The sequence below is a fragment of the Hydra vulgaris genome, chromosome 10, assembly GCF_038396675.1.
Source record: "Hydra vulgaris chromosome 10, alternate assembly HydraT2T_AEP".
Classification (NCBI taxonomy): Eukaryota; Metazoa; Cnidaria; class Hydrozoa; order Anthoathecata; family Hydridae; genus Hydra; species Hydra vulgaris.
Window position 1 is genome coordinate 4,575,517 of NC_088929.1, and position 15,643 is coordinate 4,591,159.

Here is a 15,643-nt window from a genome sequence, read left to right on the forward strand (position 1 = left end):
TATATATATATATATATTTGTGTTTATTTTATATATTAAACAGAACATTTTATTTATTTCATTTGTAGATAGAACGAGATAATACTGCGGGGACAAAATGACTGCCGACTTAGTATGACATTTTTGTTAATGACTACTTGGTACATACCATGGTTTACTTGAATTACATAACATAATTTTTTTTCATATGTTTTCAGTAGAAGAATTAAAATTTGTTAGTAAAAACTGCATTATTTTAATATTAGTCAATAAATAATTATCAATAAACAAAATATGTCAGAGAGCAAGAATAAAGTCAGTCCTTATGAGAAATGCATATATTTTAATAAAGAGAAGACTTCTTGTGGTCCCTTTAAGCGTTGGAACAAAGATGGAATCTTTCAAGTTAATGAATTAACTGCTGACATAACTAATCATTCACATGCTTTAAAGGTATCAATAATATTAGAGTATTATTTGCTTTTTTATTAAAAGAAACAGGATTTCTTTCTCCATAGGTGGAAAATCGAACGTTACTGTTTTATAGATTCTACCGACAAACCAGTGGAATGAAAAAACCTTGATTGAAAGCCGACTACAAGCTTATCTTTCACGCTATGACTCATTATGTGCGTACCGTCGTTTTTCTTTTGGTATTGGCTGGAAGCAGCCAAACAGTTGTCAACACCTAAGACATGAGTTTCAAATCGGTAAAAAAGCACCAAAAATTAGATCCATCCCTTTGAACACCCTTGCTGCTTATAATGAAAAGAATTTATCACTTCCTGTTGGAGCCGTATTTTGCTTCAGCCACCTAAAAAGTATTTCTACAGGTAACAATATTGACATGTTAGAACCAGCTCCAACATCAATAAAGTCTTGCTTTCCTGCTGATGACATATATGTTCCAGATATAACAATCATTTCAGATGAAACTATCGAAGAATCAAAAAAAGCAGCTAGCTCTTTGTGTGAAGCATTTAGAGCAAGTCCACTGTCCTTTCAGATAAAGCAAAAGCGAATAGAAGACTTAACCCCAGGAACCAAACAGAAAGTTAAGAAGAAATTTGAAAAATTTAAAATGCAGCTTGAGAAGATATTTGCTGAAGCAATTGCACCAGGTCAATCAGAGGTACAAATTTCTCAAGTGTTACACAATGAGGATGAAGATGGTTCAACACAATTGGTTCCAGAAGACCTTGTTGTACCAGTTAAGATGTTTCAAGAAAGCGATTCTGTAGGACAAATTTTTTTGCTTTCAGTTATTAACCATAAAAAGGGACACTAAAGAAGCATTAATGAAAATCTTTAATTGCAAAAAATATCAAATTGAAAAAGCACGCAAGTTGCAAAAATAAATCAGAGAATTTTCCATACCAAAAAAGGAAAAGGTAAACATATGCCGAATGCCACAGGAAAAAATAGAACATTTTTTAGAATTTATGTTTTGTCGAGGTTTGCTGCAAGATGTAGCTTATGGTGTAAATAAAATAAAGTTTGACAATGGAGAGGAAAAAAAAGTGGCTAATGCCATTTTAATGATAAAGTTTAGCCATACAATCACATTTTATAAAGAAGTTTGCCAAGAAACTAATTATCTCCCTATGTCAGATACTTCTTTATGGAGAATTCTTCGTGGAATAAAACCTTCTCAAAGGAAAGCTTTGGCTGGTCTTGATGATGTCACGGCAGCTGGCATGGATGGGTTTCAAACTTTGATTGCTATTTCTGAAAAGTGGAAGTATAAAAATATTACTAAGTTCCTTGAAAAGGGTAAAGGTATTTGAAGAGTAATTATCCTTTCAAGTGTATGCAAAATTCCACTTTGAAAAGTGACTATGCAAAGTTCCACTTTGCATAGTCACTCTACTTCTTTTGCTCTTTCAGGTATAGATCCAGACTTGAATCAACCCTTTATAGCTGCTGAAAATGAACAATGTTTTGACTGTGCAAACCTCATTTCAGCAATCAACCAGGTTCGTGACTTAGTTATAGAAAGTAAAGATGAAGATCTTCTATATGATTTAAATGTGGCTACTGAAGATGTTGAAGCCTATATGTAGCATCAAATACGTGATGCACAACAAAAAATGGCCAAAATAATGGCTTTTGAGCAACTTGATGAGGAAACTGGTTTTTGGCTGAAAGATTTTTGTCAGAAAATTTTGCCAGCTAAATTCCGTGAAAGCCAAAAGGATTATTTCGGAAAGAAAGGAATGACTCTACATGTTGATGTCTTCTTCTTCCATAAAAATGGTCAAATGAAAAAAAATGTCTATTTCACTGCTGTCTATAGATGTCAGCAAAGCCTTGTTGATGTACTCTGTTTAGCTGATGTTGTTTTAATCAAAGTTCGAAATGATTTTCCTTGTTTAAAAAACCTTTATGCTAAGTCAGATAATGCATCATCTTATCATGGCAACTTCTACTTAGAAGCTCTTTACAAAGTTTGCAAAGCAAAACAATTGTTTCTTAAAAGGTATGATTACAATGAGCCGTCACGTGGTAAAGATCAATGTGACAGAGAGTCAGCAGGAGCGAAATGTGTCATAAGGAGTTTTTTTGATGCTGGAAACAATATGTTGACTGCAGAAGATATTTATTATGGCAATGGAATTCAAAATGCTGATGTCGCTGTAATTACAATAGACTCCAAAGCTTCTACTTTATCAGAAACAAATCTGATTCCCAGCATTAATAGCTATCATTCTTTTCAGTTTTTCTCTGATCACATGATAATGTGGAGATACTTCCGAATTGGAAAAGGTAAAAAATGGAACTATACTAATGTGACATTCCATTCTTCAGTTCAAATTGTTAAGCCCTATAGTTCAACTTGCAAAAGTTATACTGCGCCATCAGTTTCCAAAAAAAAACGTGTTGATAGAAGTGTTAACACTCTTAAGTTTTGTACACAAATTGGTTGTGCTGAATCATTTTATGATACTGAATTATTAGCAGAGCATATACTTTCAGAAAACCACACTTCTCAATCTGTGGCAGAATCTATGGTAGACAGAGCAAGACTTTCCTATGTCAACAAAATAAACCTAAATTCGAACCTTAATTCTTCTGATCACCTGCTATTATCCCATTCTATCATTAAACAAGGGATTGAAAACTTCACAAGCATCACTGGATGGGCATTACCGAAAAAAAAAGTATTTAGCTATTCTTCAAAGCAAAAAACATTGCTAATGCAGATGTTTATGGCTGGAGAAGAATGTAGGAAGAAAATGAATCCAGAGCAAGTTCACCAATAGCTGAGGACAATGTTAAAGCCATGTGAATTTGTGACAACTCAACAAACTCGATCATTATTCTGTAGGCAAGTAAATTAACTTGTATATTTACAAATACCCAAAGTATGTATGTTAAAAAATGTGACTTTTCTTTTCTTGGGACTTGAGATAAATATTTAGCAATTTCCTTTATCCTTCAAGTGTAATTTTTTAGATGGAGTAAGCAAAAAAGAACAGGAAGGTTGGCAACCACTTTTTGTGAAGAGGTTAACTTAACTGATGATGTGATTAATGAAACTGTTGATATGAAAGACGCACTTGAAAACGAAGAAGATGATTTAAACAATGATATTCAGTTGATTGCAAAGGAGTTAGCAGCTGATTTTCAAATTGGTGATTGGATTGTTGTTCCATACTTTATGCTATGGTATCCTGCAATAATTAAAAATGTAAGAAGTTTTAACACTATAATATTGTATTTTTGTGTATTGAGATCTATTACAAAATTATTGGTTTATTAACCATATTAACTAATTTTAAGGAATATTTAGGAAGCAGCAATGATTAGACATTACTTTACCTCAACCATTAGGTCAATGATGATGATATATATGTTTCTTGTATGGAATATTCTGTTATACCTGGAAAGAACTGCTTCAAGTGGCCAACCAAAGAAAATATTCTCCAATGTTCGTCTCTTGACGTTGTTTGTAAGATTGATGCACCAACACCAACTAATGAAAAAGGTGATTATTCACTCTCAAAAGACGATATTGACAACGTGGAGATTCAGATTGGCCATTAATAAATTTGTTATATATTTTTCTTAATTCTTAGAAAACTGTATTTCCCATCAGTTTTAAACGGAAAAAACGATCTTTAAGTTTAATGGTTCTTTCTTTGATTGATAAAGTTAAAAAAATTTTTTTTTTCAAGTTCTCTTGTACAGTTCCTTTATAAAAAAGTATCAAGTTAAAATTTTTAATAGCAGTACTAATTAATAAGGCTTAAAGTAGCCGTTGCTAAGTATATCTATACCGTTGCTAGGGTATTTTTTTAGTTAAAAAATTGGCAAAATAAGGCTACTTCTAGGACTTCTGTAGGCTTTTTATCACCAGAACACATGGATTTTTTTTCATATATTGGAAGATGCATATTTAAGGAAAATAAATAACTTATACTGTTTATGGTGGACCTAAGGCCACAGTTGTTATGGGTAATCTATCAAAGCGCGTTGAACGCAAAAAGTGATATTTGGCAGGTTACTCCTTCCCAGGTCCTTGCATGCACATGGTTTTTGTTTCAAAAAATCAATGTATGTCTTAGTGTCTTTCAAAAACACCTAAAAAAACTACGTGCAAGTATTGGCCTTAAGAGATATTAGAGCTCAAAGTTAGGGTAAAATTTCAAATGTTTCGGACCACGATTTCTAGACAACTGAAAATGTAATCATGTTGAACTTTTACTTTTACTGTAGAAACCTACCCAGATTAGTAAAAAAATTAAAAAGAAATGTTTCTGTCATATTCATGTTGCTAAAACTACTCCTCAAAGTAGCAATTGCACTCCATGCGCAAAATTTTCTCAAAACGGGCCAAATTTTGGGACCCAATATCTCCGTAATTAATAAAAATTTTTGAAAAAAATATTACCAGTGGCCCATTTTCATTGTATTTTACAAAATATCTAAAAATGAGTACAATTTGAAGACATCACTTCCAGACTTTGCCTAGATTTCTCAGACAATGGCTCTTAACTTCTTTCAAAAACGATTTCCCTTTTTTCTCCTGTTTCGGCTTATTTAGAGTTCGGCGTTTTAAAAGCAAGCTAAAAAAAAAACACATTTTGATCGATGAAATAATGAATGCTAATCATATTTTATTTATTTTTGATGATGCCATAATCAAAACTGAGTCTGATTCGTTGAAAGATGCTATAGTATTTATAAATCCCAAAGAAGTAAGTTATTCCGAACAGTTTTTTACGAGTTTTGTCAGTTAAATATATAAAAAGTTTCCTTAAGATATTTGTCCCAGGGAAAGCCTTATCAGGTTTAGTAGTAAAGTTTTAGATTTATAGTAGATAAAAATGTAAGAATTTAGAAAAGTTGTTTAAGAAATTTGTTTCTGCGACAAGGGTTGCATACAAGTGTCCAACGGAGCTGTTCAATCAGGTAGACGTAGGAGCGATATTATAAGAACAGTTTCCAGATTGCAAAGAGAATCAATATTCAGAGAAGTAACAATATTCGTTTCAAGTGGAATAATCTCTATAATTGTATTTATTATAGTAATGGTTAGTAGTAAGAGTCTTACTACTAACTATTACCATAACACACAATTATAGAGACCAGTACTATAGCGCTTCTTTTACCCTCTCCCTCTTACTAAGAGGGAGGGGAGATATAAAAAGCCCTATAAGCACCCTAATAAGTGACTATTGTATATATGGCATTATGCCTATTGTATATATGACAGGCCTCTTTTTGTAATGATCATAATCATATCTACAATTAAATTGTGATAGAAATATGAGTAATGGTGTTAAATACTTTTTTTAAAACTCAATATTGACAACAAAATCAAAATCTCACAAGGGGTAATACTTACAGAATTTCACCCTGTAAGACTGTAATATATCTTGGTTGGGTATAATAATGGTGTAATAGTTGGTTTAATAATGGGTGTCTGCCAGATCAGGAAAAACAGGAAAATGTCAGGGAATTTCGATGTCTGCAAAAAAAAACAATCATTAAACAATTAGGGAAGTTGGGTTGAATTTAGGAAAACTTAACAGAAATCCTGCAATATCTCGCTGCAGCACAAACATTATGAAAAAGCTCATTAATTAATTTAATTCTCTAAATATAAATATAAATCCAATTAGTTGCTTGCACCTTAATAAGTCTTTCCTTTTTATATAGATGTACCTAAATCTCTCATTAAAACTCCTCCCTTGTGTATACATAAAACAAAGTTAAAAAACATATTCCCTGTAAAAAATATAGAAATTTAAGACATAAAGTTTTTAATTAATCAATCAGTATCAATATTAACAATTTATTTAAAAAAATTTTCTTTCCGAATTTCTTTAAAAATGAAGATTTTATTCTAATTCACAAAAATGGATTACTGTCTAAACATATACTTATTTCCTTAAAACCCAGCCTAAGTAAAATACTAAAAAGTGTATTACAGTTTGGGTTTAGGAAAAACTATTCTAAAACCCATATTATTTAACCATAAACTGAAAAATTATTTATTTACATTGGAAATAACCTATTAAATACTTCTTTATTAAATAAAGTATTACTGACTCTAAAGCTAAGTTATGACATTATTCTATTAATTTTTGTATTAATATTGAATTTTTTGCAATATCTTTATAAAACTTTTTAAAATAATCAAATTTGGCAGGAGTTTTTTAAATGTATTTATGTATGTATGTATGTATGTATGTATGTATGTATGTATGTATGTATGTATGTATGTATGTATGTATGTATGTATGTATGTATGTATGTATGTATGTATGTATGTATGTATGTATGTATGTATGTATGTATGTATGTATGTATGTATGTTTATGTGTATGTATAATTATGTGCTAATGTGACACTACAAAATTAATACTTTATTATATGTGTATATATATATATATATATATATATATATATATATATATATATGTATATATATATATATATATATATATATATGTATATATATATGTATATATATATATTTATACATATATATATATATATATATATATATATATATATATATATATATATATATATATATATATATATATATATATATATATATATGTATATATATATATATATACATATATATATATATATATATATATATATATATATATATATATATATATATATATATATATGTATATATATATATATATATATATATATATATATATATATATACATATATATATATATATATATATATATATATATATATATACATATATATATATATATTATAATATAAGGTTATAATATTTAGACACACATAAGTGTGTGTGTAAATATTATAACTTTGACATTTGGCAAATGTATACAGTTTTTTCACTAATTTTAAACACTTCAAATTGTTATATAATAATTCATGCAAAGCTGTAAATTAATATTGCAACATTTTTTTCAAGCTGATATTCAGTTTCTTTATAAAAAAACACTGTGCACAACTATGCAAATTCTAGAAAATTGTATCATTTAGCTCTGATTTGGCTTGAGAACACAGATAAATGTGTATCTACACTTTGAAGTATCTCGTGGTTAAATAATATTAAATTCAGTAGAGATATCTATTTATCCGTGCTTTTGAATGGCACTGTAAGTATTTTTTAAAAATTCTTACGAAGTTGTGTAAGCAAAGTGACATGTATAGGCTTAGGCGCCTCAATCATCAGGTTCTCAAAGACATGCTAAAAATAATCTCTTTTTGATCAGCCTGTTATCACATGGTGACGACAGGCTGATCAAAGAAAACCTTATCTAAGCTGCTTCTGGACTGTCACACAGGCTGCAGTTATGTGACTGTATTCAATGCTGTTGTATTGAATGTCAATTAACTACATTTTTAGTACATTGCCATGAGGGTAGCTATGCTTAATAAATCAATATTTTTGGGTGGTATGATGTGACAAAAAGCTTTAATTTTGTGGCAATTCCAGCAATAGTGAGTTGTTCTTATGTAAATATGTTGTGTGATAATCTTGTTTCATCAACTTTGAAACTAGCATTTTGTAGTCATTGGAATAAAGGCTTTCCCAAAAATACAGATACCATTGACAAAATAATTTTAGCTGCTTCCTGTTTGATACAAGCTGGTACAGTTTAGATTAGTACAACAGTAGTATCAGCTAGATAGTGCATCAAGCATCTCAGGTCTTTCTGAAGTGTAGGCAAATGTGAACCAGTGAAGATGTGAAGTTGTTAAGTCTTTAGCCATCACCTTGCTGCCAAGATGGAGTGTTTTTAATGACTGTTTTGTTAAATGAGTTTTGTTGGAAAGATAGCTGAATGATAATTTGATTGCACACCTAAATATGTTCTCTCCACTTACTTCCATTATTCAACTGGCCTCTGGCAATAACAAAATTATAGCAATAGTGATTAACAATCAACAGTTGACATGTGCTTGTCTAAAAATTAACAGTTTGTAATTATGAGGCAAGCTATAGAATTGCAACTAAATGTACATATAATATTATATATTCCATAAAATGAAAAAGACCAAATAAAAGTGAAATATTTTGTAAAACTCAATTTCAAGCTTGCATATTCCACAAACAACTCAAATAAACATGCAAATTTGTATAATGAAGTTCAATAACAACCAGTTTTTTCACTAATTAAAAATATTCTACTATTAGTTTTTTAAACTCAAACAAATATTTTTTCAATTGAAGAATGCTTTTTTCAAATAAGAGAGGGGGGATTTATTTTTTTAAATAAGAGAGGGTTAGGGTTTATTATACTCAATCTCTTTACACTACATCCCATGAGGTCAGGATTTTGGTTTCACTCCTAAATATAATAAGTTTGACTTTATGGAGTTGTTACAAAGCACTGAAAACATAACCATTAAGCTGCTGAAGGTGTCTTATTGTCTTATTGAAAAACAAACTATTTTATAAACTTTTTATGACTATTGTAATTATTCAACACTTTTCAAGCAGGTTACTTTTCTAAGTAAGTTTAACTATATTGCATGTCATTTATCAATTTATTAAAAAAAATTTGAAAGCCACAATATTTAAAAAACAAAACAAAAACATCTACAAACAGCCATAAGTAAAAAAATTAAATTTTTTAAAAAGAATTAATATTTTTTTGTATAATTTTAATTAATTATTATTCCTTATTAACATTCAAATAACTTTTCTAGAAAATAAGGAACCACAAGTAAAAATTAAGTTATTTGAAATTTAAATATCTTAGTAATAATTATTTTTTTTCTTATGAAAATTGCATAATTTTTCCACAATAAAAAAGTTTATAAATAAGTAAAGAATAACTAAAAAAATATCACATTAAAGTAACACTTTCTAATATTTAATTTTGTGTATTGTGTGTGTAGTTTTTGTTATAATTATTAAAACATTTAACTTTTAGTTATCAGATGAGTTTTTCATGTTTTTGGGACAGCTCGTGGGAATGTTAGCATTCACTCGATCTTTGGCTCAAAGTATTCCATCATCTTTGAAGTTGGAGAACATGAAGTTTGCTATTATGCAAAAATCACATTATTTATTAGTAAGTTAAAAATTTATTTTACAGTTTCATTTCTGTTCAATATAGTTATACACATTCACAATTTATAGCCATTTTCAATATTGGCTTGATTTTGCTAAAAAGTTCATGTTTGCCTTTTAATGTAAAAGTTTCGAAAGTTTTCATTATAAGTTTTTATTAATTTTGCTACAATTTTGTTTTATGTTGCAATTTGCAAAAATTGGTTTTTCAAAAGTGCATTTTTTGTTTGTTCAGTTCTATTTTTATTATGTAAAAATACTGTATAAAATGAATAACTCAAGAATTTCTTTCATTTGAAAAAGTGATTACCTGAGTTGACACCCTCAGTGAAGTATGTTGCATTTGCTGCATTTAACCTTGAAGAAATCTTATTATCAACACTTTTAATCAAGGTGGGTATCACTAAACTCCACTTTAGGAAAAGAACAATAAATTAAAGATTAGAATTAGCCTCTTGTGAGCAATTTCAAAATTTGAAAAAAGTAATAGTGGTATTTTTATCCAAATTTGTTATAATTACCAGAAGCAGTAAAAAGCTATTTTCCATTCAAATCCTTCAAATATAATCTCAATGAGAATTGTAAAGGACGATCCAATTTCCAACAATTTGAAATTGCATTCAGTTCAAAAATGATTAAAGATGGGTTAAAGGTTAAAAAGAAAGAATAGTGAAACTTATTAAGCATATTAATGAAAAGTTGATTATTTTTTTTTACTAGAAAATATTTTAAAACAGCCTTTAACTTTAAGTTTACTGCTATTCTTATCTTGAGTTTAATTTACTTCTTACTACTACTTTAAGGCTGAATGGGTCAAGTTTTTCTTTGTGATGGTCCTTGGGCTGATATATTGTGTCTTTCTGCTAAAAATAGCACCTCCTTTTAAAGAAAGTGCTATTTTAATCAGTCATATAGCATGCAGGCCTGTAAGCTTCTATTCGTTTAAGCCTCACTCAACCCCATAGTTTTCTCTGTCAGCTCCTGCAGCTGCTATTTTCGATCTAAGTCATTTCTTTTATAATTTCTATGGTATGATAGAATGGTTGTGCATAAAAGTAGTTAGGCAATAAGTATTGCTCTTGATATATCAAATGCTTTTGATAAAGTCTGGGATGCTGTTTTCCTTCACACGCTTGCCTTATAATGCGATCTTGTAAAGTTTTTAATATTATTGAATCTTTCTTTTCTAATCAAAAAATTTTTGTATTTAAAAAAACAGCAAGATTGAAAAAACAATTTCAGTTTATGGAGTGAACTTGAATTTATGGAGTTGTTACAATCAAAGCACTGAGAACATAACTATTAAGCTACTGAAGGTGTATGTCTTATTGAAAAACAAACTATTTTATAAACTTTTTATGAATTTTTGTAATCAACATTTTTGTAATCAACAGTTTTGTAATTAATCAACTTTTTTCAAGCAGGTACTCTTAGTTAGTTAAACTAAATTGCATATCATCTATAAATTTATAAAAAAAAAATTCAAAAGCCACATTATTTTTTCAAAAAATCAACAACAAACAACCTCAAAGAAAGTATATAATTTGTATAATTTTTATTTTTTTATTATTCCTTAATAATATTCAAATAACTTTTCTAGAAAATAAAGAACCACAAGTAAAAATAGTCATATATTTTATATTTGTTTGAAGTTCAAATATCTTAATAAATATAAATTTTTCTTATGAAAATTGTATAATTTTTCCACAAAAAAAAGTTTATAAATAAGTAAGAAACCACTAAAAGTATATAATATATATAACACCAAATTATTTTTATAATTGGTCATATTTAACCATCCACTGAAAATTTTTATAATATTCAATGAGTTTTTAGTTAAAGTTTTATCACAAAAAATCGGAACTGCTGATATATAGCAATTTATAATAGCAATAAATAGCAAAAGGTACTAATATCTGAACCATTTAAAATTTGTTAAAGTTAATTTTATTATAAAATTATTTTTCATAATTACTTTAATGGTCATACTTTTCAATATAAGATGTCAAAGTTTTTATTACTATTGGGAGAAAAGCTACTTAAATTTTATAATTTTTCTATTTATTTAGGGTGCATAAAAAAAAAAATAATAAAAAATTCCTCTAGATTAGTTTATAGTTTATTTGTCTATTTAATTAAGCTTTGCAACAATAATCATTTTACATATTCTTGGTATTCTACTAAACAACTTATCCAAATTGTTTTAGTCAATTTTATGTCACTTTCTAATAAGTTTTTTCACATCTTTTGCATCATTAGTAATTAGTTTTTGACATTACTTTTAATTCATCCCATAAAAGTCCAATAGGAAAAAGATCTGGTGATTGGAGAAGCCAAATCATTCATTCAATATTTGATCATTCTCTAACTCAGTCCAACCCTCAGAATTAGGGTCGGCATTTGGCAATGCCAACCAAACTGCCGACCTCTAAAAGATTGAGGTCGGCAAATTATTGCCCACCTCATCTTTTTAGGTCAGCAATAATTTGCCAACCTCTTTGCTATTATATATTTTAAACAAGAACTTTTTTTTTCTTCATTGCAAAACGCTGCACCCTACTGGATATGCAATACATGATAACAAAATTGAAATAAAGCTAGAAGCAGTTGTATCAAACATTGATCTTTTTAAATGCAAGTATATTTCGTGATTATCTGCTATAGCCAATAAAAAAATACCCAGGGCTTGTTATAAAGCAAGCGCGATCGCGCTCCGCTCGTAAAATGCGCCCGTAAATGGTATTTTCAAACGTTCCAGGCGCGATAAACAAGGCTCGTTCAGCTTATAACGAGCGTAGAAAATAACGCTCGTCCAATAGTTCGGGATTATTTTTTTATTTTCATAAAATATTTAAAAAAGATTTTTTATTAAAGATATTCTATTATGAAAGCACTAATATAAAATATAAAAAGCACTACGTCGTTCTCTTTTGCACTAACGTAATTAATAAGCAGTTTGAAGTCGTTAATAATCACTAATTTCAATTATGGAATGTGCACGTGGAAACACAATGTGAATACAAAAATGCGCAAATAAAATAAGAATAGAAAATTAGAAAACCATTATAAGAAAATTGAAACTGCAGAGTATTTTTAATCTTGTGAAAATATCGAGTAAGATTTATTTGATTTATTGTTTGTAATATTCCACACATCGTTTATAATAAAAATAAATATTAATAATAGAGTAATTTTTAAAATTAGTTTTTGTTCATAGTATAGGTTTTTTATTAACTATTATTTATTTTAACTCAAATTTGAAACGATTCTGTTGTTTAAAATGCTCGCAACCAAGGGCATTCGAAAAGGAACAAAGTAATGATGTCAATTTTTATTAAGTGGAAAGTTATTATTCTTATTTATTATTATTTCAAATTATCCTTGTATTATTATTTTAAGATAAAAAAAACGTAATTTAAAAAAGAAATTTTAGAAAAAAATTAAATAATTAATTTGAATAAAAAATGTCAAGAAATATAAAAACCATTAACCGTTAATTAAGTTTACAGCGTAACATTTTAAAATACATATATCAAAACAACGAAGCAAAACTAAGTCACTAAATTATACTTCAATACTAAATCAATTAAAGTTGCGTTTTTGTTTGATATTATTTTTTTATAACATAAATAGTTAAAAATAAAATCGCGATCTGACAATATACAAGAAGTTTGGAAATATAAAAATCTACTTCGTTGAAGTAGTTTCATGAGTGTCATACTAATTCAAACATTTTTTGACGAAAGAATTATGTAACAAATAAAAAAAGATATAAAAAATAAAGAGCTTTTTGTGAGCATTGCCTTCAGCAATTTTCATGATCGCACTCGCCGACGTTATCTCGAGCGCACATAATCACGCTCGATGAAAACATATTCTAATTTTACGAGCGCGATATAACACGCCTGACGATTTTCTTCATCACAAGCCCTGAATACCAATAGTAAACAAGATGCTATTGTCAATATAAATTTTGTACTTAAGAAAAGTGTATCGCCCTCTGTTTGATTCTCTTATGTGAATATCTGGCTGAATTTTAAAAAAGAACCACTAAAATTTAAATCCTAGTCAAGTTTTGTAGTCTAATAGGTTGACCAGTTCCACAGAAGATTTATATGATTTATAATGAACTGCTTCATCTGATATAAAAGGAAAAGTTGATTTCTTTAGACAAAGTTGATGCTTGTGCTTTAGAAATAAATAAGGAAGAACAATGAAAACATTTTAACTGGAACATTTAATGTACATATTGAACTTGGCTTTAGAGTAGTTTTATTTTGATTGACAATTAACATGTTAGCCATTTTAATTAAAATTAAAAAGAAGTAGGAAATCATTTGATAAAAAAAAATAATAAGCAAAATATAATATATAAGTATACAATATATAAATTATAAACATAGCTTAAATAACTAAATTTTGATTAAATAAAACATGATTGCTAAGCTACCTACTTAAAACTCTTATAAAAAATATTAAAATTTAGTTGTGATTTTTAAATAAAGAATATCTTTTTAAAACTAAAAACAAGTATCAATACCCAACCAGCTAATAAATAGCAGCCCATGCAATAGTTACAACCACTTTTACTAGAATAAAAAGTGTTCAGCTGTTTTTCGTTCTAGCTTTGACCATCATTAAACTGGGACGTAATTTTTAGCAAACAAATTTCTTATGAAAGGAGAGACTTATGCAATTTAAATAAATTCAATCTTGAATTTAATTTCTTTTTATTTAATTTCAAGTACTAACCAATAAAAAAAAAGATTATATATACACTACTGTCTATAACTATATGATTGAGTTTTTAAACAAATGCTTTAATTCAAAAATTTTTAAATTTTTATTTTGCATTATTTAATATAAAAAAATTTTCATAATTCATTAATAAATATAAAAGTATATTGATTAAAGTTCTTTAATAAAAATAATAAAAATGCAAAAGCGGGCAAAACTACATAAAAAATGGACCATCAATAAATGAAAATGTGGGCTGCCCTCTCAAAGTTTTAAATCCTTGGTTTCAAGAGGTTTCTTGTCTGAAGAAAAGTCTTTGAATGTGTAATATGTGCGTGACTGTGAAACATGGTGGATAGAGTGTTAAGGTGTGGGACTGTTTTGATCAGAATGTCACAGGTGACATTGTAAAAATAGAAAATAATGACAAAAGTAATTTATTTGAACATATAAAAAAAGTCATACTATACTTTCGGAATGTCGAGTTAATAGAAACCCATTTATTTAAAAAAAAAAAATTGTACAATATATATATAATATATTGTACAAGTTATTTGACTGACAGCCCTCGGAATCAGGAAAAATGAGGTCGACAAAAAATCTGACACAAAGGGGTTATTATACAACATAGAAACGAGGTCGGCAAAAAATTGCCGACCTCAAAACTAATTAGTGAGGGAATGTTGTCCTAACATATTTTAAGTAATGTGTAAAAGTTTCAGTAGGGTTGTGATAGATCTGTAGGGTCCTCAGTAAGCTTTGAGTTAAGGAGTCCGCACATAAAATTCAGATGTTTGCGTTTTGTGGGATGTTTGCGCTGATTTACTGTTGAAAGTGCATGAGACATCCAAATAATAATGTAGGACATGGTAGAATTGATCCTGAAGAGTCTACAAATACATATAGAAAGCCATTGCAATGAAAACTGCTTGTGGTATAATTCGTCAAAGTAGGCATAAAATCAATAAAATTAACCAATTATGCTAAATTTGCAATTATTATGGTACCATAGTTGTTTAATGTTAGTTGCTTAGTCTTATTTGTTTAGGTTGTATCTCATACCAGTCAAAATGAATGTTTTGAACATTATTTTAGCAAAAATGAATGCTGATGATTTCAACAAATAATCTACAATATTAGGTCTATCTAGAGACGCAATAGTTAGACTTAGTGTTAAAAACTGGCATTATGCCGCAAGCCTCTGAATGGTTTACAAAACCATCGTGAGCCGATTGTCCACAAAGTGCCAACAATGCCTCCCTAACAATCTTTATGCACCGTTCAACTGATTTAGTATGACACAGATATTTATCAAACTCAACAGTGGAGTCTCCATGAGTTGCTACAAATAGTCGAATATCAGTGTCTGTTACTTTCATAGTCAGGGGTGGTTC

General features: G+C 28.5%; 1 protein-coding gene across 2 annotated transcripts in view; it reads left to right on the forward strand.

Annotated features, from left to right (window-relative positions):
* The first annotated feature begins 5,004 nt into the window (after nt 1-5,004).
* Nucleotides 5,005-15,643, forward strand: part of LOC105848255 (uncharacterized) — a 60,643-nt gene continuing 50,004 nt past the window's right edge. Inside the window, exons 1-2 of one of the 2 annotated variants that reach the window (XM_065807118.1) lie at nt 5,005-5,180; nt 9,373-9,513. In XM_065807118.1, coding sequence (XP_065663190.1) covers nt 5,082-5,180; nt 9,373-9,513 — 240 coding nt within the window. In that variant the 5' untranslated portion in view covers nt 5,005-5,081. The remainder of the gene's footprint in view (nt 5,181-9,372; nt 9,514-15,643) is intronic. The other variant, XM_065807117.1, reaches the window with a different exon arrangement.